The sequence below is a fragment of the Mustela nivalis genome (assembly GCF_964662115.1).
Source record: "Mustela nivalis genome assembly, chromosome: 1".
Classification (NCBI taxonomy): Eukaryota; Metazoa; Chordata; class Mammalia; order Carnivora; family Mustelidae; genus Mustela; species Mustela nivalis.
Genome location: NC_139020.1, coordinates 10,793,709 through 10,820,352, shown reverse-complemented (window position 1 = coordinate 10,820,352; position 26,644 = coordinate 10,793,709). Strand labels below are relative to the sequence as shown.

The 26,644-nt window shown below is 39.7% G+C and overlaps 1 protein-coding gene across 13 annotated transcripts in view; it reads left to right on the top strand.

The window, feature by feature from the left end:
- ITSN1 (intersectin 1) overlaps positions 1-26,644 on the top strand; it is a 223,017-nt gene that overhangs the window by 55,110 nt on the left and 141,263 nt on the right. For all 13 annotated transcript variants that reach the window (XR_014309746.1, XR_014309747.1, XM_082723504.1 and 10 more), the window contains exons 2-4: positions 14,830-14,889; positions 17,345-17,437; positions 18,883-18,946. Coding sequence is in view for 11 of the 13 variants with exons in the window: in XM_082723504.1 (XP_082579630.1) it covers positions 14,862-14,889; positions 17,345-17,437; positions 18,883-18,946 (185 nt within the window). In the remaining 2 variants the exon portion in view is untranslated. The remainder of the gene's footprint in view (positions 1-14,829; positions 14,890-17,344; positions 17,438-18,882; positions 18,947-26,644) is intronic.

The following is a 26,644-nucleotide window of genomic DNA, read 5'->3' as shown; positions in this document are numbered from 1 at the left end:
TATAAATGTGATGATTTAGTAAGCATGTACATTGTGTAGTGATTAACACAGTTGAGCTAATTAAACACATCCACACCTCACAGATCTGTGTGTGTGTGTGTGTTGTGTGTTGAGAACACTTAAGATCATTCTCTCAGCAAACTTCACATGTAAAATACATTATTATTAAATAAATATAGTCACCATACTATATATTAGATCCCCAGAACTTAACTCATTTGATAACTGAAAGTTCCTATCCTTTGACAAGTATCTTCTTGTTCCCTCTTTGCAAGCACCATCTTACTTTCTGGTCCTGGGAGGTTGGCTTTTTTAGATTCCACATCTAAGTGAGATTATATGGTATTTGTCTCTCTGTGTCTGGCTTATTTCACTTAGCAAAATGTCCTCCAGGTTCATCCATGTTTCAATTAGCACAATTTCCTCACTTTTTTAAATGGCTGAATAATTTTGCAGTGTGTGTGTATTTTACACACACGTACATATATACATATACCACATTTTCATTAATTATCCACTGACCAGTGTTTGGATCGTTTCCCTTATCTTGGTTATTGTGACTAAAGCTGCAGTAAACACGCAGTTCATACATCTCTTTGAGGTACTGATTTCATTCCTGAGTACATATCCCACTGCATATGTACTCAGCAGTGGGATTGCTGGATCACAATACTAGTTATGTTTTTCATTTTTTAAAAGATTTTATTTATTTAATTGACAGTGAGAGAGGGAGCACAAGCAAGGGAAGTGGGAGAGGGAGAAGCAGGTTCCCCTCTGAGAAAGGAGCCCGATGGTGGAGCTTGATGTGGGGCTCGATCCCAGGACCTTTGGATCATGACCTGAGCCGAAGGCAGACACCCAACAACTGAGACACCCAGGTGCTCCTATATTTTCAGTTTTTTGAGGAGCCTCCATACTGTTTTCCATAATGGGTACCAATTCACATTCTTCCCAATCGTGCACAAAGGTTCCCTTTTCTCCACATCCTTGCTGGCATTTGTTCTCTGTTCTCTGCTCAGGAATAGCTATCCTATCTCATCGTGGTTCTGTTTTGCATTTCTCTGATGATTAGTGAGGTTAACATCTTCTCATATGTTCGTTTGCCATACATGTATCTTCTGTGGAAAAATGCCTATTCAGGTCCTTTGCCCATTTTTTGGTTGTTTTTAACATACAATGGCATATTGGTCTCAGGTGTTCAATATATTAATTCAGCAACTCTGTACATTACTCTTGGCTTCCCACAGTGTCGTGACCATCTGTTATCACACGATGTTATTACAGTGTTATTGACTGTGTTCCTATGCTATACTTTTCATCTTCATGACATATTTATTTTGTAACTGGAAGTTTGTGACTCTTAAATCACCTTTATCTATTTCACCTCCCCCCCACTGCCACCTTCCCTCTGGCAACCACCAATTTACTCTCTGTATTTAAGAGTTTGTTTGTTCATTTGTTTTTTAGATTCTACATACAGAGGAAGTCATATGAATTTGTCCTCCTTTGTCTGACTTTTTTTTACCTATAATGTCCTCATTGTCCATCTATGTTATCACAAATGGCAGGATCTCATTCCTTTTCATGGCTGAGTAATATTTCAGAGAGAGAGAGAGAGAGAGAGAGAGAGAGTGTGTGTGTGTGTGTGTGTACACCCTACATCTTCTTTATCCATTTACCTGTGGATGGACATTTGAGTTGCTTCCTTATCTTGGCAGCTGTAATGCTGCTATAAATACAAGGGTGTGTGTATCTTTTGAAATTAGTGTTTTCATTTTCTCTGGGTTAGTACCCAGTAGTGGAATTCAGAATAGTGAATACCAGATCATGTGGTATTTCTGTTTTTAATTTTTTGTGGCACCTCCGTACAGTTTTCTGTAGTAGCTGAACCAATTTATATTCTAACCAACAGTACAGAGGGGTTTCTTTTTATCCACATGCTCACAAGCACTTGTTGTCTTTTTGATTCCAGTCATTAGCTGTAAAGTTCTATCTCATTTTTCTGATTTGCATTTCTCTGATGATTCATAATGTCAGACATCTTTTCATGTGTCTGTTGGCCATCTCAATATCTTTAGGAAACTGTGTTCAGGCCCTCTGTCCAATTTTTTAATCAGATTTTTTTCTGGTGTTGGTTTCTATAAGCTTTTTAATTCATTTTGGGTATTAACCCCTTATTGGATATGTCATTTGCTAATATCTTTTCCCATTCATCAGCTTGCCTGTTCCTTTTGTTGGTTTCCTTTGCTGTGCAAAAGCTTTTTATTTTTATGGACATTGGGGAGGGTATGTGCTATGGTGAGTGCTGTGAAGTGTGTAAACCTGGTGATTCACAGACCTGTACCCCTGGGGATAAAAATACATTATATGTTTATTAAACTAAAAAAAAAATAAATTTAAAGAAAAAAAGCTTTTTATTTTGGTGTAGTCTCAAGTTTATTTCTGCTTTTGTTTCCCTTGCCTGAGAAGACACATCTAGAAAAATGTTGCTAAGGCTGACACCACAGAGATTACTGCCTACGTTTTTTTCTAGGAGTTCTGTGGTTTCAGATGTTAACATGTAGGTCTTTAATCCCTTTTGAGTATATTTTTGGGTATTGGGTGAGAAAGTGGTCCAGTTTCATTCTTCCAGTTTTCTCAGCACCATTTATTAAGGAGACTGTCTTTTCCCCAGTCTTGCCTTCTTTGTTGTAGATTAATTGACCATAGAAGCATGAGGTTATTTCTGGGTTCTCTATTTTGTTCTGTTGATCTATGTGTCTGGTTTTTTTGTTGTTGTTGTTGTTGTTTTTTTTGTCAGTACCATACTTTTTTGATTACTACAAGTTTGTAGTATTCTTGAAATCGGGGCTTGTGATACCTTCAGTTTTCTTCTTTCGGAGGATTGTTTTGGCTATTTGAGGTCTCACGGTTCCATACAAATTTTAGTATTACTTGTGTGAAGTACTACTTCTGTGAAGTAAGCTATTGATATTTTGATGGGGGTTGCATTGAATCTGTAGATTGCTTAATTTTTAAAATTATTTGTGTCTTTGCTATTGAGTTGTACGAGTTAATTGTAGACTTTTTTTTAAAAAAAGATTTATTTATTAGAGAGTGTACACGTGTGTGAGTGGGGTAAGGGGCAGAGGGAGAGAGAGTCCTTAAGCAGACTCCCCACTGAGTGCAGAGCCTAACCCTGGGCTGCATCCCAGGACCCCGGGATCATGACCTGAGGCGAAAGCAAGAGTCAGATGGTCAACCAACTGAGTACCCAGGTGCCCCAATTATAAACTACTTTTTTTTTTTTTAGATTTTATATAATTATTTTAGATAGAGTGCTAGTGAGGAGGGGCAGAAGGAGAGGGAGAAAGAATCCAAAGCAGACTCCAAGCTGGTGGAGCTTGGATCCAAGATGGTGAGGGTCCATCCATGACCTTGAGACCATGACCTGAGCAACAAACCAAGAGTCAGATGCTTAACTGACTGAGCTACTCAGATGCCCCTGTAAACTTCTTAATATCAAGGATCACGCTGATAATTCCTCACCTAAGCCAACTCCCTAATTTTGGCATGATGTGTAGACCATTTTCTCTGATTCTGGGAGTAGAGCTTCATGATATCATTTGAATGAGATGAGGATTTAGAAATGAGCTTTTTTTTTTTTTTTTTTAAGATTTTATTTATTTATTTGTAAGAGAGAGAGTGAGAGCGAGCACAGGCAGACAGAGTGGAAGGCAGAGTCAGAGGGAGAAGCAGGCTCCCTGCGGAGCAAGGAGCCCGATGTGGGACTCCATCCCAGGACGCTGGGATCATGACCTGAGCCGAAGGCAGCTGCTTAACCAACTGAGCCACCCAGGCGTCCCAGAAATGAGCTTTTTAAAGATAATCCCGAAATGCTTCAGTGAGATAAAAATTACTGACACAAGCCTGTTTATGTGTTGGGTCAGTATAGCTTTTATGTTGTTAGTGAGTAAGACTTTGAAGAGAGGAAGTCTTTCAAAAGTATAAAGGATTATTTTCAAGTAAGATCTAAATAGGAATGATTATCTGATCATAAATGAGGAGAATGTGAGAATACCAATATGCTTATGCTCAGCTATGACAGAAAAAAAAACCTTCTTTTTTTGTTTTTTTACCCATTTTTCTTAACATTTGAAAATTTAGCTACATCGAGAGAGGATTTCTACTCTGGAAATTTGAATGAAAAGGTCTTAAAATATCTAGCTAGCCAAATGATATTACTTAAAGATGAAGGGACTGAAGTTTACATCTCTCACATTATTCTAAATTTGTGTTTCAGCTTTATTTTTATAGTTAATGGCAGTGAATGCAGTTTTAATTTTTTTCTGAAAAGCCTTTATAATTTGCCTCTAGGGTTATATATATTTTCCTTACACAAACCAAATGCTGTTTTTGTGAGGCTTCATATCTACTGTTACATTGTATTCAAATTTTGTTTATATACTTAAGGATATTTTGATGTTCCTTTTTTTTTTTTTTCCACTTAATCTGCATTAGGATATATGCAGAATTTGATCAGTGTTTACAGAGATGGATCGGCTTTTAACTGGTGGCATTTTTTTAGAGTACCTGGTTTTTATTCTATACTTTCTAGACTTTTATCCCCACTTCAGTGAAATTGAAAATCACAATATGGCTGTTACATGTATTTATTATTTGGTCATAAAGGTATTTGGAAAACCCGCTAGTCTTTGTGTATCTAGTAAAGGGCATTCGTTATTTTGTTATATATTTCTATATTATTTATAATATAATTTTACAAAAACTGGACATAATGAAATTAAGATGAGTATTTTCTGTTTTCTAGTAAAGCATTTTTGTTTCATTCAACATAGATTATACCCCACCCCACTCACTTCTAAACAAACAAACAAACAACTTTTTAAAAATAAATTTTCTTGCTATCCTTACTAAATATGTTATAAAGGATTCATAATCACAATTTTAGATACACCACTTAATTATATTAAACATTCTTGCTCAGAAGCCTTATTGTTGGGGTGCCTGGGTGGCTCAGTGGGTTAAAGCCTCTGCCTTTCTCTCAGGTCATTGTCTCAGGATCCTGGGATCCAGCCCCACATTGGGCTCTCTGCTCAGCAGGGAGCCTGCTTCCTCCTCTCTCTCTCTCTGTCTCTCTGCTAAAATGTAATTTCTGTCTGTCAAATAAATAAATAAAATCTTTTAAAAAAAAGCCTACTGTTCATTTGTTCTGTCTCTTCAATTAACTTTTTATTTTTTTATTACTGTTATTATTTATTTATGTATTCAACAGAGAGGCAGCAAGAGAGGGAACACAATAGGGGGAAGAGGGAGAGGGAGAAGCAGGCCCCCCACAGAACAGGGAGCCCAATGTGGGGCTTGATCCCAGGACCTTGGGATCATGACCTGAGCCAAAGGCAGATGCTTAACGGACTGAGCCACCCAGACTCCCCTCAATTAAATTTTTTAATTGAGCTTAAAGTTGCTTTTTTGTTGTTGTTTTAATGATTAAAATACTTGTTGGGAATTTTTGGGAAAAAGTTCTTCTCTCACATGATAGTTCAGCACAGATAATCTAATTTGTATGGAACTGCTAGGATTGCAGAACTCTTGACATTTATTCTGAGGGTTTTTTTGTGCATGTGACTTGTGACTTTTTTTTAACTTTATCAAGATATAATTAAACTGCACCAAACTGCATATTTTTAAAGTGTGCTATTTGATCAGTTTTGATATGTGCAAATACCTGTGAAACCCTCACCTTTCCCCAAAGTTTCCTTGTGCCTCTTTGTACTTTTATAATCTGTCCCTTCCTCTACTCCCATCTCCTGACAAGTACTGATAGGTTGTCTGGCACTATAGATTAGTTTATGTTTTCTAGAATTTTTACAAAAATGGAGTCATATTTTATACACACAGACACACACACCCCTGGCTGCTGCTGCTTTTTTTTTTTTTTTTGCATAGCATGATACTTGGACATTCATGCATGTTAGGGCTTGTAGTACCGGTTGGTTCCTTTTTATTGCTAAGTAGTACAACAGATATGTCACTGCCCATTCATTCATCAGTTGATTAACTTTCAGGTTTCTAGTTCTGGCTCTTCAAAATAAAGCTGATATGAATGCTCATATAGAAATATTTGTATTAGTGGCTAGATTTAGTGAGATCTATCCCAACTTTTTGCTTCTTTCTTTAGTAGGCTCCACATGCAGCATGGAGCCTAACACCGGGCTTGAATTCATGGTCCTGATACCAAGTCTCCAGGTGAGATCAAGAGTCAGACATTTAACCAACCGAGTCACCCAGACACCACTGTACAACTTTTTAAGAAAAGTATATTTTTCCATCAGGTTGTAGCATCTTACATTTCTGTCAGCAGTGCATGAGAATCCTTGCTAGCCCTTGGTATGGTCAGTCTTTTCCCTGTTTGCCATCCCAGTGGAAATACCATTGCAGTTTTATTTCCTTAATGGCTCATAATGTTGAGCATCTTTCCATGTGTTTATTGGCCATTTCTGTAAGTTAATTTGCGAAGTGTCTGTTCATGTCTTTTGACCATTTCCTCTCTCAGTTGTTTGACTTTTTTTTTTTTTTTTAAATATGCTTATTTGGGAATAGCAGAATTGCAATTCAGGATAAGCAAGGTATGGTGAACCATAGGCAAATATGTCTTATTATTTTTAAGTTGTAAGAGTTCCTTGTAGGGGCTCCTGGGTGGCTCAGTGGGTTAATAAGCCTCTGCCTGTGGCTCAGGTCCTGATCTCAAGGTCCTGGGATCGAGTCCTGCATCGGGCTCTCTGCTGAGCAGGGAGCCTGCTTCCTCCTCTCTCTCTGCCTGCCTCTCTGTCTACTTGTGATCTCTCTCTGTCAAATAAATAAATAAAATCTTAAAAAAAAAAAAAAGAGTTCCTTGTATACTCTGAGTATAGTTTCTTTGTCTGATGATTATGTTGCAAATGTATTTTTCCTGCTTTATAGTTTGCCTTTTTCTCTTTTTAATGGTACTTTTGAAGAGCTAATTTTTCATTTCGATGACACCCCCCCCCTTTTTTTTTTGTTAAATAAGTCACACTTATTTGAGTCCTAAGAAATTATTGTTTAGCTGCTCAGGGTCATGAAGGTATTCTCTCATCTTTTAGAATTTTAATGTTAAACTACAAGGTTTTAAATTAGTTCAAATTTAAATTTCAAAATTTGACCCATTTTGTTTTTCTTTTTCTTTTTTTCCACATGGGTATCCAGTTGATCCACTTCTATTTGTTAGAAAAGCCCTTTTTTCCCTCCAGTGATTTGCCTTTGCTACTTTATTAAAAATGAATTCACTAAGCATGTGTAAGTCTATTTCTGAACTCTTGTTTTCTGCTCCATTGATCTGGTAGTTTCCCTTTACACCGGTTCCAAAGGTCTTGATTACTGTTGCTTCATAGTGAATCTTGAAACCAGGTAGGGTAAGTCCTCCAATTTTGTTCTTTTTAAAAACTGCTCTGGCTATTCTAGGTCCTTTGCATTTCCATGTAAATTTAATATGAGCTTATTTAGTTTCTTCTAAAAAGCCTGCTGCAGTTTTGATTAGAATAGCCTTGAATATACAGATCCATTTGGAGAGAATTGCAATTTTAATGATACTGAATTTTCTAGTCCATGAACTTAGTATATCTCTCCATTTATGTAGGTCTTCCTTAATTTCTGCCCCCCCCCTCCAGTGTTTTGTAGTGTTCACTGTAGAGGCCTTGGATGTCTTTTCTTTTGTTTGTTTTGTTTTTTCAGTAAGCTCTATGCCCAGTGTGGGGCTTGAACTCAGGACCCTGAGATCAAGAGTTGCAAGCTTTACAGACTGAGCCAGCCAGGCACCCCTGGATGTCTTTTATTAAATTTATACCTAGGGCTTCTACATTTTTTGGCACTGCTATAAATGGAATTGTCTATCTAATTTCACTGTCCAGTTGTTTCCAGTATATGAGGATTCAGTTGATTTTAATATGTTATTAACCTTCTAGCTTGCAATTTTGCTACATCACTTTGCAAAACCAGAATTTGATAAATTTACTTATTATATTTAGTGGATTCCTTGGAGTTTTCTGTAAGTAGGGTGAGTTTCATTTTGTTCTTTTCCAATCTTTTAGCTATTATTTTGCTGTTTTTCTTACCTTATTTCAATGGCCAGAACCTCCACAACAATGTTGAATAGGAGTGGTAAAAGCAGATTTTCCTGCCCTTTTTCCTATCTTTTGGAGAGAAATTGTGGTTTTTTTGTTTTGTTCTTTTAAATTTTATTTATTTACTTGACAAAGAGAGAAAGTGCACAAGTAGGGAGAGCAGCACAGGGAGAGGGAGAAGCATGTTCTCCGCTGAGCAGGGAGTCCACCGTGGGGCTCCATCCCAGGACCCTGGGATCATGACCTGAGCCAAAGGCAGACCCTTAACCGACTAAGCTACCCAGGTGCTCTAAAGGGAGAAATTCAGCTTGAAACCATTAACTACGGTGTAGCTGTGGGTTTTCATAGATGCCCTATATCTGAGGAAGTTTCCTACTAATCTATAGACCAAAGTTTTAGTATCTTCTGAAAGATTTTGGCATCTGTATTTCCTAGGATGTCTTCTAATTTGGGGGGGGGGGCAATATCTGTCGGTTATTAGCATTATTCTGGCTTCAAAACAAGAGTTGGGCACTGATTCTCTGTTGTTTGAAAAAGTTTGCATAGCTTTTGTATTATTTTTTTTCCTTGAATGTTTGGTAGAATTCACCAGTGAAACCATCTGAGAATGCCCTTTTCTTTTTTGGGAAGGGTTCTGTTAAAATCAGTTCCTTGGGGCGCTTGGGTGGCTCCTTGGGTTAAAGCCTCTGCCTTTGGCTCAGGTCATGATCCCAGGGTTCTAGGATCGAGCCCCGCATCGGGCTCTCTGCCAGGCAGGGAGCCTGCTTCCTCCTCTCTCTCTCTGTCTGCCTTTCTGCCTACGTGTGATCTCTGTCTGTCAAATAAATAAATAAATAAAATCTTTAAAAAAATAAAAATAAAATAAAAATCAGTTCCCTTAATAAGCATAGGAATACATGGATATTCTATTTCTCCTTGAATCAATTTTGGTAAGTTTTATTTTTCAAGAAGTTTGTTCATCCACATTGTCAAATTTGTTGGCATAAAGTTGTTTTTAGTATTTCTTACCGTATTATTATGTTTAGGATTAATGGTAATTCTGATCAGATTTGTGTTCTCTCTCTTTTAATCAATCTCAGAAAGGGCGGGCTTGTCTTTTTTTTTTTTTTTTTTAAAGGTTTTATTTATTTGGGGGAACTTCGGTAGTTCAGATGGCTAACCGTCTGCTTGCCTTCTGCTCAGGTCATGATCTCCACATCCTGGGATTGAGCCCCATGTGGGGCTCCCTGCTCAGCAGGGAGTCTGGCACTTTCTCCCTCTGCCTCTCCACCTGCTTGTCCTCTCTCTGTCTCTCTCTCTCTCTCTCAAATGAATAAAGAAAATCCTGAAATTATTTATTTATTTATTTATTTATTTATTTATTTATTTATGAGAGAGTGCGAGCACAGACAGGTGGGGGGCAGAGGGAGAAGCAGACTCCCCACTGAGCAGGGAGCCCAAAGTGTAGCTCTGTATCAGGACCCTGAAATCATGACCTGAGCCACCCAGGCGCTTAGGGCTTACAAATTTTTTTCCCCCAAGGAACCAGATTTTGGTTTCATTGCTTTTTTTTCCCCCTCAGCTATTATCTTCCTCAGTATTTAGACCATTAAAATTTAATGTCATTATTGGTATGTTAGAATTAGACCTGCCATTTTTTTGTTTTGTTTGTTCCTCTCTGTATATTTTTCTCTTTTCCTGCCTTTTAAAAATTATTTCAGTAATTTTTAACATTCTGTTTTCATTTTTCTATTCACTTTTTCACTATACTCGTTTTTTATTTTTATTTTTCTAAGTAGTTGCTCCAGGGATTAAATATATTTACCTAACTTTCATAGTCTGCTTACAGGTTATATTATACTACTTCAAATAAAATGCAGAAGGCTTGCACCTTATAAGTCCCTTTGCTCTTATGGCACAGACCTTTATATTAAAGGTTGTCATAGGTATTATATTTGTGTATATTGAAAGCCCCACTGGACAGTGTTAACAATATTTGCTTTCAACAGTCTACATATCTTAAGGAGAATTATAGGAAAAATATAATTTTATATTTTATATTTACACAGATATTTACCATTTCTGTTCTTCTTCCTTCATGCTTGATGGTCTAAGTTTCTCTCTTAAATTCCCGTATGATTCTTTTTAAACTAGTGTTTTCTTCTCCACTGAGATCTTGTGTATTTTCAGTCCTTTCATTTGTGTTTACCTTGACCTCCTGGAACATATGGATGATAACTGCTCTAAAAAGTCTTTATGGTAATTTCAGTGTTTGTATCATCTAGGATTTGGGACCTGTTGATGACAGGTGTTCCTTTCTTTGAGAATTGGTGAGGTTTTCCTAGTTCTTTGTATGTCACGTAATTTTGGATTACATCCTGGATACTGGGAATTTCACGTCTGGTTCTGTGTGCTGCGTTAATCCCCTGCACAATGCTGGTGTTTGTTTTAGCAGGTCTTCATCCTGATTAGGTTCAAACTACAAGTTCTGTGTGCTGTGTGCACACAGAGGTTCCTTTGTGAGATCAGTTTTCAAGACCTTTGCTGTGTTGCTTTTGTTTTGTCCTGCAGCTCAGGTGTGAGCCTGAGTCTTGTGGGAGTTCATTTATAGAATTACGTGATCCTTACACTCTCCTGCCCATAGAGGCCATTTTCATTAGTCCCTTTGCCCAGAAAGACTGGGTTTGATTTTGTTTTTGTTTTTAAGATTTTATTTATTTATTTGACAGAGACAGAGACCGTGAGAGAGGGAATACAAGCAGGGGGAGTGGGAGAGGGAGAAGCAGGCTTCCTGCTGAGCAGGAGCCCGATGGGGGCTCGCAGGGCTCAGTATTGGACCCTGGGATGATGACCTGGACCGAGGGCAGACACTTAACGACTGAGCCACCCAGGCTCCCCAACACTGGATTTCGAGTTTTACTCTTTGCTCTTCTGCCTCACTCCACATCTGGGCCCACCCTTGGGCCAGAGCTGCTACTGAAAAGTGAACAAAAATGGGGGGAGCTTTTGACTCTCTTCTGAAATCTGTCTACTTTTCTTTTCTTACTGTCCTCAGAAAATCGCTTTTTAAAGTTTTTGCCCGGTTTTTACTTTTGAGTGGGACAGAGGGCCTATAGTGGCCATAAACTATTTTACCCAAACTAGAACTCAGGCTTTTTTTACATTTAGAAATCTTGCATATGTGATATTTTCTTTCTTTTTTTTTTGTTTTACAAATTCTTTTATTTTTTCAAATTATAGTAATAACATATAACCAGTATATTCAAAGTAGGAACAAAATACCTTGAACCAATATGTTATCACTATGATTTGTCTGTGCAGCGTAGAACTGAAAAGAAGGAGGGATTGCAAGGTTTGGCCCATTTGCTGCTTCTGTGTGTTACTGCTTGTGTCTGGGGTTCCCTAGGAACTGAGCAGAATCTATTTGTGGATGGTATTTGAAGCCCCTGTGGTGAAAAGAAGTGTGTGGCGGACTATTCCAATATTCTTATCCTTCAAACAGCATTTAGGCTTTTGTGTTAATAAGTCTGGAAGGTGCCTCATCTTCATACCTCCGTGGCTTAGTTTCTATGAGGTCCATTCCTTACCAATATCCAGCTGAGACCAGTGACAATTAAGGAACAGGGGAGGAAAGAGAGAGAAGGGCGTTAGTTGACAAGTGTGGGGCGTACGCTGGGTTACAGTGCATCCCCTGGTCACTCATGGATGTCAGATGAAGGGGAAGCAGAGAGGGAGGTTAGAAGGGTCAGAAGACAAATTTTGTCTAACGTTGCTCGTAACAGGTGAACGCTTTTGCGGAAGAGGTTCACAGAGGGTGGGGAATTATTTCCTGAATTCTAGGAAGGACGGTGAACAGCAAATACTCTTAAATGCTTTGCAAGGAGCTGCTGATGATTAGTGTGCTTTGGACCATAGGAGTTGTTCTGCTTTGCCAGACTGTGTGACTCTCAGAATAGCTGTAAAACATTTAAAGTGAGGTATATAATTACTGTATCTACAGAAAAGTGACCATAGTTTATGCTTTCCTAGTTACGGTTTAGTATTGATGATGCTAATTTCTTAACCCGAATTGAGGAATATTTGATCTTTCTCTGTGGAATGGTTTTTTTTTTTTTAAAGATTTTATTTATTTATTTGACAGAGAGAGATCACAAGTAGGCAGAGAGGCAGGCAGAGAGAGAGAGGAGGAAGCAGGCTCCCTGCTGAGCAGAGAGCCCGATGTGGGACTCGATCCCAGGACCCTGAGATCATGACCTGGAGCCGAAGGCAGCGGCTTAACCCACTGAGCCACCCAGGCGCCCGGAATGGTTTTAATAAAAGGAATTATTTGTTCCTTGAAGGTTAGTTCAAACACACCCTTAAAATTATTTTTTCTTGGGCCCTTTTAACTGTTAAATCTTTACATTTACATGTATTTCTTGATCTGTTAAATGTATTATACCTTTTTAAAAGATCATTGGGGAAATTCATAGTAAGATAGAAATACATCTATTTTCTCTCGATTCTAAGCTTTGCGCAGTGGCAGTATTGTAGCCAATGAGGTTTATCCGAGGCATGATTATTGCTCTTTTCTCTCAATTCTCTGTTGTGTAGAATTATGCAGAACACTTCCCTAAGCAAAAATTCTGAAGAAAATATGAGCAAATTGGATGTGGTTATGTAGTAAAAGAATAACAGGCGTATCTGAGCTGGGTTTATTACATACATTCTAGGATAATTTGTATTAGGAACTATGTCACTATAGTCTGCAACTTAAAAATGAAATACATGATCATCTTACTAAATACTCAAAGCCTCTGAACAAATTTAGCAGCCATTTCTAATGAAAATTTCAAGTCAAATAAAAATAATAGGAAACTGCCTAAATGTCTTAAAAGGTATTTACCAAAACACAACAGCAAACATAACTATTCAGAACGTATTTCATTGGTTATGAAATGCCAAAACCATCAGCATGACAGGGAAAATATAAAAGTTCCTGCAGTCCCAGCTATTAAATAGCTTAGCTTTATTGGTTTGGGCACATAATATAAGCTTAAATTCTTCATTCCCAGAGAATGTAGATCTAGAAAACCAGAAAGACTCATCTGAGAGACTTAGACCCAATAAGAAAACGTAGTAAAGTGCCTGGGTACCAAGAAGATCGATAAATCAATCTTTTCTTTATTTAGCAGTAAATAGTATAGAAGGAAAGTAGAACAGAACAGAATGTTTTCTTGTTTTATTTGCCTTACTATGTTTTTTTTTTTTTTTAAGATTTTATTTATTTATTTGACAGAGAGAGATCACAAGTAGGCAGAGAGGCAGGCAGAGAGAGAGAGAGGGAAGCAGGCTCCCTGCTGAGCGGAGAGCCCCATGCAGGGCTTGATCCCAGGACCCTGGGATAATGACCTGAGCTGAAGACAGCGGCTTAACCCCCTGAGCCACCCAGGTACCCCTTGCCTTACTGTGGTTTTAAAAAATGAGAGCTTACTGCTTTTGTAAATTCAGCAAAAAACAGGTGTGATCTGTCCGTTTAAAGAGCATTATGAAGATTAAGTGAGATGAAACACATTAAAATTTTCTGGAAAATTATTGGGGCACTTCGGTGGTGCAGTCAGTTGAGCATGTGACTCTTGATTTTGGCTCAGGTCATGATCTCAGGGTCCTGGGATGGAGCCCCGCCTAGGACTCTACTCAGCAGGGAGCCTACTGACCCCTCTCTGCCTGCCTCTTTGCCTACCTGTAATCTCTCTGTCAAATAAAAATACAACAGTTGGGGGAAAAAAATCCATGGACAGGTTGGAATGTAAAATTGAAGAGTATTAGGGCAGGGGACTGTCATTTTAAAAATCTAAATGTGTTTAAATTGTTTTGTGTATGAATATTTAGTACTCATCTTTAACTGTAGGCATCTGCCGTGTTGTTAAGTGTAAGGATGGTGCTTATTGTGGATTATTTTTGTTGGGGAAGATGCTGGGTTAGGTTTCACATTGGCTGTTCTTGAACAAAGAATGCCTGGTGGGGATTTTTGAGCCTTGGGCTTGTGTCTGGTATTCTGGACGGGAGTTAGTGCAGTAGACATTGTTTACAGGCTTTCGCAAAATTGGCTGTGTTTCTCAGGGGTAGAATGCAGGCTCTGGGGTCTGCTGGCCCTGTTCAAATCCAGCTCTGTCGCCAAATGTGTGGTATTGCTCGAATCACTTCACCTCTCTGATTCTCATTTTCTTGCTTTGTAATAAGGGCATGGAAGTAACCCGTGCGTCTCACCTGTGTCATAGGGCTGTGACAATGAAGGGATAAAGAGCTATAAAGCTCCTATGAGTGTGCAGCGTGTACTACGTGCTCATTTAAAGAAGCCAGTGTTGAGGCCACCAAGCAGATGGGCGGGTTGTGTAGATGGGGAGAAAGCATGTATTTAAAGAGTAACAACCCACTGGTAGTGATGAAACAGGCTGTCCTGAGCTGCTGGTGTCACTCCCCCGACTGAAATCCTAGTTTCAGGAGAGTCTCACATCCACGTTCCCCAGGGCCCCTCCTTGGACCTGGCGCTAAGAAGCTGCAGAGAGTGAATGAATGAACCCCTTGGTTGTGACTCTGATGTGCAGTGCTGTCCCCCAGCGCTGGCACTGCTGCCAGTTCCGATCATTAAAGCCAGCGTGTTAGTGTGTTTAATAAGTATATAAGAAATGAGGTTTTCAGAAACTTAAATGTTGTATTTCAATTACAGGCGTCGATTAGCAAGGTAAAAGTGACAGAACCATGGCTCAGTTTCCAACACCTTTTGGAGGTAAGTTTTCAAACATTTTTCTCTTTTAATGTATTCAAGACCTTTTTCTTTTTTCTTCCCTATTTTTTTTTTTTTTAAAGAGGCACCATGCCCAGTGACCCTGAGATCAAGAGTCACATGCTGAGCCAGCCAGGCGCCCTGAGACCCTATTTTTTTTTTTTAAGATTTTATTTATTTAGGGGCGCCTGGGTGGCTCAGTGGGTTAAAGCCTCTGCCTTTGGCTCAGATCATGATCTCAGGGTCATGGGATCCAGCCCCACGTTGGACTCTCTGCTCGGTGGGGTACCTGCTTCCTTTCCTCTCTCTCTGCTTGCTTCTCTGCCTACTTGTGATCTCTGTCTGTCAAATAAATAAAATATTTTTTAAAAATTTATTTATTTATTTGAGAGAGCGATAACGAGAGAAAGCAGAGCAGGATGGAGGGGCAGAGAGAAGCAGACTCCCCACTGAGCAGGACTCAGGACTCTATCCCAGCACCCCAGGGTCACCACCTGAGCCCAAGGCAGATGCTTAACCCACTGAGCCAGCCAGGTACCCCTCTGAACCCTATTTTTAATATTGTTTCTTCTGGATTCCTTGGAAGCAACTCCCGGGCATCATCTCATATCATCCACAAATATTTTAGCGTGTGTTTCTCAATGATGTGAACGCTTTCAAAGACATAATTATGATACCATTGTCATACCTATAAAATTCTTGATAATTCGTTAATATCCTCATTTATCAAGGCAGTGTTATCCCTGACAGTCTTCAGACCTTTTTTTGTTATGGTTTGTTGGTTCCTATCAGGGTCCAGACATCGCTCTCAGTTCACGTGCCCCTTCTGCCTTTCACTGTTCTCTCTTCACAATTGTATTCGTCAAAGTAACTGGATCATTTATTCTGTACTTTTCCCAAAACTTGAATAGGAAGCAGGACATTTTTGTTTGTTTTACTTTATTTGCTTAAAACATATTAATCTGCATAAAGTAGAGTTTTGAGTTTTGTTTTTTTTTTTTAAGTTATATTCCCAATATTATGATGAAAGTGTTAAATATTTTGCTTACTGGCTCGGTTTTTATTTTGTTTTGTTTTGTTTAAAGAGAGGTTGCTGCTATTACGGCTTCCTTTTGGCAACTGTCTGACTAGTCATAAGGAGAGCGAGGCACGAATCACCACCCCTCTGATCACATCCGTTGAGGTCCCTGCGGATTTCCAGTACAGAACCCTCTAAACTCTTTTTTTGTCCCTGTTCTTAGTTACGGGGCAGGTTTGTGTTTTGTTGTGTTTTTGCTTTTGCTTCAGTTCATCGTTCTAGGGACAATTTCAACAAGGCAGGAGGAGTTGCAGGATTACAGGCCTTTGAGTGAAGGGATCATGTCTGTTTCAGTCACTACAGTGTCTCTGATCCTGACACAGTGCCTGGCACATAGGAAGTGGCCAGTAATTATGTTTCCAGCAACTGACTGGCTCCTACCTTTCCTGTCACTGTCCGACCAGACGACATAGAGAGGGGAGGGGTGACGTTAAGACATTTTGCTTTTGTGCCAGTCACATTGGTATTTTGTATGAACATCTGTATTGCCTGTTCTCACCTTTTGGGAGCATCTGAACTTTGGACGGTCTTCCATCTATGTATAAAGCTACAATTATTTTTAAGACACTGAGGAGACCTAGGACGAAAGCGAGGAGGATCTCAGAAGTGAAGGGGCATCTGGTCAGTCTTAGAGCTGAAACTGAAGGAGAACCCAAATCCCGTTCTCTTCAGTTTGCCTTTGTGTTTTTCCAGGATACCTGTTTTCAAACGCGTCTTTATTGAAGTATAGTTTACATAGCATGAAATTCACCCATTTTAACTGTACAATGCAGTGACTTTTCGTAACTTTTTACAGAGTTGTGTAATCATCACTACAATCCAGTATTTCAATATTTTTGTCACTCCAAAAAGATTTTCATGGAATCATTTGCGATATGAATTATGAAACTATGCTTTGTGCGTAACGTTCTCATGACATTTAAAACACCTGAAAATACAAGATTTATAAAAAAAAAAAAAAGAATTTGTCCCAATATCTTTCTTATTTTGGCCTGTTTTAATTTTCTAACTTGTATGCATAACTTCCAAGGATAAAGAGATGTTAATTAATGAGATTATTATTATTACTATTTTTAAAGATTTTATTTATTTATTTGACAGACAGAGATCACAAGTAGGCAGAGAGGCAGGCAGAGAGAGAGGAGGAAGCAGGCTCCCTGCTGAGCAGAGAGCCCAATGTGATGCTCGATCCTAGGACCCTGGGATCATGACCTGAGCCAAAAGCACAGGCTTTAACCCACTGAGCCACCCAGGTGCCCCAATTAACGAGATTATTGATAACATAATGGGAAAGAATCTGGAAGTACGAGGGGAATAGTGCATGTGAGCACTTTGGTATTCTTTTTGCATTGACTAATTTGTCATTTCTTTGGATTCCAGGCAGCCTGGATATTTGGGCCATAACTGTAGAGGAAAGAGCGAAGCATGATCAACAGTTCCATAGTTTAAAGCCAATATCTGGATTTATTACTGGTAATTGGAATCCATATTTTTACATTTTTATTTATCATTAGTGCTTCTATCTGTGGAAAATGTGTTATGCAAAGCTAAGGTGGGCACATATGACACAGAGGACATCTGCCTTTGTCTTGGGCCTGTATTTTTTCAGTTGCTTTTTCTCTACTGCATTCAAACCTGTTTGCACCCCTTTGTGGATGTCAAGCCACTTGTTTTGAGCATATCACTGATGGGAATTGGTAAAGGTCAGTGAACCATATTCTCTTAAATAGTAAAGCAGTGTAAAATGCTTGTTTAATTTTGGCCTTGAACTGGTATGGGAAATGTAAATAAATGGACAGATTCTGAATATTTAAAAACAACAACAACAATAACAGAATTCTCTTAGTGCTGTATCCCTAAAGTTCCTTTTGTACTTTGCTCGCTCTTTCTTTCTTTCTTTCTTTCTTTTTTTCTTTCTTTCTTTCTTTTTTTTCCCCTAAATATTTACTTATTTCTTTATTCATGTGCTCATGATGGAGGGAGGGAGGGGGGAGGAGGAGAGAGTGGGAAAAGCAGACTCTGTGCTGAGCCCGGAGGCTGACGTGGGGGCTGATCCAGGACCCTGAGATCATGACCCCAGCTGAAACCAAGAGTCAGTTGCTGAACTGACTGAGCCCCCCAGGTGCCCCTGCGTTTCCTCTTATCTTTTCTGTTTGGTTATTCTTTCGGAGATAGCTTTAGGAAACATGGGATCTAGATTTCCTGGGGACTTTGTGTGTGTGTGTGTGTGTGTGCCACAGTTCTCTTTAAACTATTAATTCTTTTTTTTTTTTTTTAAGATTTTATTTATTTATTTGAGAGAGAGACAGTGAGAGAGAACATGAGCGTAGAGAAGGTCAGAGGGAGAAGCAGACTCCCCGTGGAGCTGGGAGCCCGATGCGGGACTCGATCCCGGGACTCCAGGATCATGACCTGAGCCGAAGGCAGTCGTCCAACCAACTGCGCCACCCAGGCGCCCTAAACTATTAATTCTTAATTGTTGATATGACTCTTGTAGTCATTTTTACTTTTTCCCCATAAATGTATTCCAGAAGCACCAACCGTTTGACGTGTAGATAATAGGAGTCACAGGGTACTTTGAAAAGGAGAAGAGTGGGTCATCGGTTTCTTGAGGATTCCTGTAGATGGGCTTTGTTGTATGTGTAGCTGTCCCATCTTACTTAATAGCCGATTAAAGTGGACAGTCTATGCCTACACTTATTAGGCCCTTTTTTTGAGATGAATTTTTAAAGTTTTAAGTAGTGAACTCGTCAATCTGATGGATTCATTCTGCTTTTGCTTATAGATTGACCATGTGGCTTTTAGCATATAATTTAAGTCAATATTTGCAGAACTATTAGCCTCCTATTCTTGCAATTTTCTTGTAAGAAGATATCTGTCAGCTGTTTTTTCTGAAACTTTTTCTATTTAATTTACAGGTGATCAAGCTAGAAACTTTTTTTTTCAGTCTGGGTTACCTCAACCTGTTTTAGCACAGATATGGTAAGTTGGAACGTCACAGAAGCAGAAGGAGGTAAAATAAAATATTCCAGTAATATGGCTTCTTTAGATCTCGAAGGAAACATAAATCTCTAGTCTGACATACTCTACGACTTTTTACCAGAGAATACTTCTGAAAAGTATCTTTTCCTATGGAACATTAAAAGAATAAAAGGAAAAGTGATGACATTTGCAGGATAGCGCTGTCAAAAAACTGAATTTCCAGTGGAGAAATTGACATTTTGATATTTTCTCATGAATTTGTTTTAGCTTTATCGCCCTTGTCCATATTCATCTGATTGTCCAACATTTCTTGCTCTATAGTGCAATGGTTCTCCATCTTTCATGACCACAAGGTGAGGAAAATATTTGAGGGCCAGTAGTGAAACAGCCTTACCTTGTATTTATGACAGTGTTGTACAAGGTCAGTGCATAATAAATACTGTTGAATTCCTTGATTAACTATCACCAATTAGCATTCAGTCCTTTGAACGTATAGGACAAAAAGGGACAATAAAAAAGAGAGGCAGATATTTTGGATTTTAGGGTTATGACTTTGGTCATGCCATGCTGAGGTCTGTTGTGAGACGTCCCGGTTTCCTCGCACCGTGCAGTCCTCACATAGTTCATTTCCAGGCTTTATTGGTGTTGTAGGGCTGGCTGGCTGTGTAGTAGAAAGACGACAGGATTTGTAGTCACTCACCTGTGTTTGATCCCAGCTGCACGACATTCGGTCTTCGTCATTTGAGCATGTATTCATCCTCTCTGACCTCTGTTTTTTAATCTAGAAAATGGGCAGATATATTTTCCCAATATAAGATTGTTGAAAAAATCAGTATATAAAGGACTATATAAAAAACCGTAGATAAGGGATGTAGTGTGGGGCCCAGTATGTAATAGACCCTCAAAACAAAACATAATGGTACCACTGTCATCATCAGGGACTGGGGAGTCCCCATAACTAAATCGTCCAATTTATTATATTTATTTATATAATTATATTATAATTATTATATAATTAAATGATAATTATATATAATTATTATATAATTAAATTATAATTGCCTGTCCCCTGAAATGATCAACCTTTTATTTTTATTTTTTTAAGATTTTATTTATTCATTTGACAGAGAGATCACAGGTAGGCAGAGAGGCAGGCAGAGAGAGGGGGAAGCAGGCTCCCCACTGAGCAGAGAGCCCGATGCGGGGCTCCATCATAGGACCCTGAGATCATGACCTGAGCCAAAGGCAGAGGCTTAACCCACTGAGTCACCCGGGCGCCCCATGATCGACCTTTTTTAATAGTATAATGGAAATTAATAAAGATTGACTAATCCCTTGTGGCCTTCAAAGCAGAGTCTGCAGAATGTGGTCCAAGCTTGATTACCAGTGTCATCAGTATGAAAATCATTCACTGTGTTCTGAATAGCAAAACTCTCATGGGAAATATAGATATATTTGTATACAGATAAATTTGAATTGAAACTAAATGATACCAGACTCCTGTGCTTTTTTGGGTGTCTGCTTTATGTTCCGTTTCCCGGTTGTCAGCATATTGGCTGCCAGACCGTCTCTTCCAGTTAGCTGCTTCCATGATGCCCTTCTCGCTCGCTCTTCTGATCTACTTTGAGCTGGGAATGGCACATAACCCAGGTTTTTGGAATTGCTTTTAAAATAAAGAGGTGGGATGGTGGGGGGCAGGGGAGCGAGAACAGGGGCACTGACCTGGCAGTTAAGTGCCTGAGTTAAATTCGAGGGACACGTGACATCTATTTTCCTTTTAAGAAGCTTTCTTTTGCTTTGCGTTCTGGTATATGATTGTATTTCGCACCAGCAGTCAAGGTCACTCACTAGCACCTTCCTTTTGCAGGCATTACATCTTCCCTTGAATTCTGCTTTTATGTCATATTCCCAATTTATGAATATTCATTCGAGAAGCAGTTTTATGATGCATATCTGCTTCTGGAAAATCTCACTTAACATTTATTCATTCAGCAGTGGAAAAATACTTATTGAATATCTTCTGTGGGGCAGTGACTGTTGAAGGTGCTTGGGATGCAGCAGTGAACAGAACAGACAAAATCCATGCTTTCCTAGCAATTACAGTCTGGTGAAAGGGTATAGTTAAGAGCAGTATAAAAAGTGTCACATGATAATAAGTGTAATGGAAAAATAAAGTATCATCTAGTACATTTCACTTTTTTTCCCTCTAAAAATTTTTTTTTTTTTTTTTTTTTTTTAGATTTTATTAATTTATTTGACAGAGATCACAGGTAGGCAGAGAAGCACTCAGAGAGAGGAGGAAGCAGTCTCCCTGCTGAGCAGAGAGCTCGGTGCGGGGCTTGATCCCAGGACCCTGAGATCACGACCTGAGCCAAAGGCAGAGGCTTTAACCCACTGAGCCTCGCAGGCGCCCCCAGAGTTAGGCTTTTAAATGTATAAATAATAACAGCTGATCCAGTGAAATAGTGTTCACTCCCTGTCTCTGTGCTCATCTTGTGTTCTGTTACAGTTTTTCTGGTGCGGTCCCAGGGAAGGCCAGTGACCCTTTTGGTAGAAGGAGGGTTGGGTTGGAGTCTGAAGGTTTGGGCAGTCTCTTTGTCAGTCATGTGGGGAAGAAGAAAGTACCGGATAGAGAGTTAGGGATTGTCATCATCTCTCTCTGGGCATTATTTTCCTCGGTGTGGATCCATGAGTGATACATGTGTTACACACCCTGGACATTTTTGTTCCAGGTAGATGCTGTATTCCATGTAGCTAGTTTGGGACATTGATTTGTCTCTCCTTTTTTTTAAGTGGGCTCCTATGCAGGGCTTGAAGTCATGACCCTGAGATCAAGACCCGAGAAGAGATCAAATGTTGGAAGCTTAACCTGGGTGGCTACACCACCCAGGCTCCCCTAGTTTGAGAACTTTTAAACTGTAACCTACTGATTCTTTGGGGCTGCTTATCTTTCCAGTCTGCTTTCTAGTTAGTAACACAGGAAGACCTGAATTTCCAGAGGATGGAGTCAAGTCAGTGGGTATCATGCCAAAGCATAACGGTGGCCAAAGATGGTATAACTTCCTAGAAATTGTCTTACTAATAAGGAACTGAAAGGAAACTGGCAAATATCCTGTATCCTTTTGGCAACTTCGGATACTTAACGTTGGTCAACCTTGGCCTAATGTGCAGAAGGAAGAGAGAAAGCAGAGGGGGATGGACAGGAAGGAGCCTTGTGGGTCCAGGAAATAAAAAGAGGCTGAATGAAGAAGGCTTTGGCATCAGAGGCAGTGGGGGCCACAGAGATGGAGATTAGAGGCTGCTAAGGAGAGAAATGAGGGGAAGGGAGGCCCACCGGGGCACGGGCCCTGAGACAGAAGGCAGGATCCAGAGACATAAAGGCAAAGACGAGAATAGCTCGGTGATCTGTTTAAGGATGGGGCGTGGGTGAGGGCCACCAGCTGTACAACATCTAGTTTCTTCGGACACTTCTGTGCATATGGCAGAAGAACCTTCAGTCCTCAACGAGATCAGTTTACCAAATTCATCCCCCTCCCCAAAAAGGCATCCTGGACTCTTGTTCCCTCGCCGCCATCCCTCATCCCCTCCATCCTCAGCGCATGGCATCAGGCATCTGTCCAGCTGCTGGGAGCCACGCTTGGTGCCTCTCTTTTCCTCACCGTACGCCTTCAGCCCATCAACACATCTTCTGGTTCCATTTACATACTTTGTCCCCATTCTGGCCATTTCTTTCTGTCTCCATTGCTACTGTCTACTGGAGTCTTTCTCATACTTCCCCCTTTAGATTTCCTTCTTCGTACAGTGCCCACACTCTCTTTGGAAAAAGTAAATCCATTATAAGCTCCCCGTTGAGAAGAAAACCCGAAAGTTCTATCTAGGCTCCAAGTCCCAACCTGAGCTGACCCTCGTCTATTTTCCTCTTCTCTTATTTTGTACCTCTCTCTTCCTCCATTTCTGTATCCCAGTTTCACTGACCTTCTCTCTGTTGAAATGCACCAGGTTCCTCCTTGCCTCTGGGGCATCGCACTTGGTACTTCCTCCTCCAGTAATCTGTAATGCCCCTTGCTGGCTGATTACCCTTCTGGTTTCAGAGAAGTACTTCCTGACCACTCATGCAGAGTAGTTCCCTCTGCCCACCTGCTCCTACCACAAGCTTCCCTTTTTTATTTGCTTTAGGGATCTCCTTTTTTGTGAATTGTGGACTTAATTCTATTTCTGAGTACGGCACACATTAACAAGGTTCCAAAAGCCAACACTGTACCAAAATGGGAGCACGGAGAGAGGTGTCCCTTCCCGTGCCAGCACTTTGTCCCTGTGCCCTGAATTAGTTTCTTATCATCCTTCTGGAAAAAACAGCAACTTCATAATACCGTAATAATATTTTAATTATTTCCTCTTCCTTCTTATTTTTAAGGTTACCGCCTTTAAATGTTCTTTTGTTCCTCACTTTTCTTACTTAACACATTCTGGAAATCACTGGTATCATTCCCTAGAGATGCCTTTCTCTGTTTTTGGTTTTTTTATCCTACAGTTACATAGTACTCATTGTAGAAGATAACACCTTTAGTATATCCCACCAGTCTCTTTGTGTGTGTGTGTGTGTTACAGTTATTTCTAATAATGTACCAGTGAATGAACTAAAGCATAAATATTTTTATATTGCTGGTGTATCTTCAGAGTAAATTCCTATGAGTGCATTTGCTAGGTCCAAGAGTAAAGGCCTGGGTAGTTCTGTAGATGTTGCCAGATTTCCCTTCATTTAGAGTTGGAGCACTTTTTCCTACCTCCAGTACATAGAGGGATACGTGGTTTGTTTTTCCCTTAAGATATCAGCATACCTGTGGTCCCCTTCTCATCTCAGCCCTGCCTGTTGCTACGTATGTGTGCTGCGTATTTCAGATTAATTCATTTTTTTTAAGATTTTATTTATTTATTTGACAGACCGAGATCACAAGTAGGCAGAGAGGCAGGCAGAGAGAAGGGGGGAAGCAGGCTCCCCACTGAGCAGAGAGCCCGATGCGGGTCTTGATCCCAGGACACTGAGATCATGACCTGAGCCGAAGGCAGAGGCTTAACCACTGAGCCACCCAGGCGCCCCAAGATTAGTTCATTTTTAAGAGTCATAAACAGCTATTGTTTGACCTAAGCTTGTTTTTTGCGTATGTATTTTTTCACTTTGGAGGTTTTTTAAATTTAATTTTCAGATTCCTAGGCTTTTAGTTTATCTTTCAGGGGGATTATTAGAAATGAGTGTACTGTAGATGGGAGATGAAAGTGGAAGGCAGAACAGAGGTGTTTTTTGGGGGCAGAGAAACCTCCAGAAATAGAATTTCAGGTCTTCCAGAGTTCCAGCTTTTTCACTGGGGAAGAGGGGTTGGGGAAAAAGCTGAGCTTTGTAGAAATAACTACTGTGTTTGCATAAAGCCCTTTGAGTTATCACTACCAGTGAATCCCAACACTTACATTCTGTTAGTTGAGGAGAAAAGGTTTTAAGAAAAAATCACACAAGATTCTCAAAAAAAAATGTGGGATTTTGGTGGGTGGCTTAAAGTCAAGCACCAGGACCTTGAGAATTACATGTCTCCTCTCCTCTCCACTGAGGTATTCAGTGGAAGGCTTTTAGAAACCCGACATTCTTCTAATTCAACTCTTAGGGTACAGGTCTCTTCTCCAACTAGTCGTTATCCCACATGGGATATTTGTTTCTCTTTAGAAAAATGTGTTTGGGGGGCTGCGGTGTTGGGGATAGGGAGTGAGAATCTCTCTGCTTGATTTTTTTTTTTTTTTAAGCACGCATGTTGATGTTGATCGTTGGCAAGTTTTTCTTTTCCCTGAGACCCATCTAATATCGCTGAGTATCTTTTTTAGAAAAACCTCAACAAAAGAAGGAAGGTTGATCCTCCCATTTTACTTATTTAACTTCTTTTATAAAACCTGAAAGATAGTTACAAAAATAAGGCAGCCAGAGACCGTCTCAATTATGAATATAGATGCAAAAATCAAAACAAAATGATAGCAAATAGAATTCCACAATATATTTAAAATTATGACCAACTTGAGTTTATGCCATGAGTGCCAGTTTGGTGCAGAGTTAAGGCATTCTCTCAGTATTATAGCAACAGATGAAAGGAAGTGTGATCCGATCAGCAGATGCTGAGTAGGCATTTGATGTTAAAAAAAAAAAAATACACACACACACACACCCCATACCTAAAATGTAGAAAGGAAACTTTTTAAATATGTCAGGTTCTAAAGATCGCTACCAAAATTTAAACAGTGAAACACTACAACCCACTACTGAAACCCAGATCTTAGGGGATGTTCACACATTCAATGATGTCTTACACTCAGTAAGACCAACCAAAAAAAAGGAAGTGTATAAATATTGGAAACGAAAGTTAACTCTTCTTTGCTAGTTATGCAATAGTATAGTTAGCTATAACCTAAGTGATTGTAGGTTAAAAAAATAATACTTGTAGAAGTTTGGTAAGATAGCTGATTATAGCATAAATGATTATTGAAATCAGAATTTTTCTGTGTTGGAAGTAAGCACCGAAATACAGAAACGGGGGGCACCTGGGTGGCTCAGTGGGTTAAACCTCTGCCGTCGGCTCAGGTCATGGTCTCAGGGTCCTGGGATCAAGCCCCGCATTGGGCTCTCTGCTCAGCAGGGAGCCTGCTTCCTCCTCTCTCTCTGCCTGCCTCTCTGCCTACTTGTGATCTCTCTCTCTCTGTCAAATAAATAAATAAAATCTAAAAAAAAAAAAAGAAAAGTAATACAGAAACGGGCAAGTGTTCATTTAAAATAGTGATGGCATGGTAAAACTCCTAAGAACACATTTAATAAGAAAAGTAACTGGGGCGCCTAGGGGGCTCAGTCAGTTATAAGTGCCTGACTCTTGGTTTTGGATCGGTTCATGATCTCAGGGTTCTGGGAACGAGCCCTGCATGGGACTCCAGGCTCAGTGTAGAGCCTGCTTGAGATTCTCTCTCTCCTGTCTCTGACCCTTCCCTGTTTGCGTTCTCTCTCTCATTCAGTAAATCAATCAATAAAATCTTTTAAAAAATTACAAAAAGCAATTGCTTACATAAAAAAGTGATCAATCCTTTTTAATTTTTTTTTAAAGACTTTTTATTTTATTTTATTTATTTGACAGAGAGAGAGAGAGATCACAAGTAGGTAGAGCAGCAGGCAGAGAGAGAGGGGAAAGCTTATAAACTGAGCAGAGAGCCGATGCATCCCAGGACCCTGAAATCATGACCTGAACCGAAGGCAGAGGCTTAACCCACTGAGCCACCCAGGCGCCCCTGATCAATCCTTTTTAAAAACAGATTTATTACTCATTTATTTTAAAAAAGAGACAGAGAGAGTGTGGAGGAGCAGGGACAGAGGGAGATTGAGAGAGAAAATCTCAAGCAGGCTCCTTGCTAAGTGGGGAGTCCCACACTGGGCTCCATTCCATGACCCTGAGATCGTGACCTGAGCCAAAAATCAAGAGTCTGGTGCTTAATTGACAGTTAAGTGACTTACCCACCCAGGTACTCCCAAAGTGATCTAATCTTATTAAAGGAAATGTTTATAAACTTGAATAGATGGACATGCTATTGTCTTTGGTGGGCTCTTTAATGCAGTGGCAGCTTGGTTCCCCGTAGGGTTGTTTGTAGAATAAGGATTTTTTTTTTTTTTTAATTTATTTG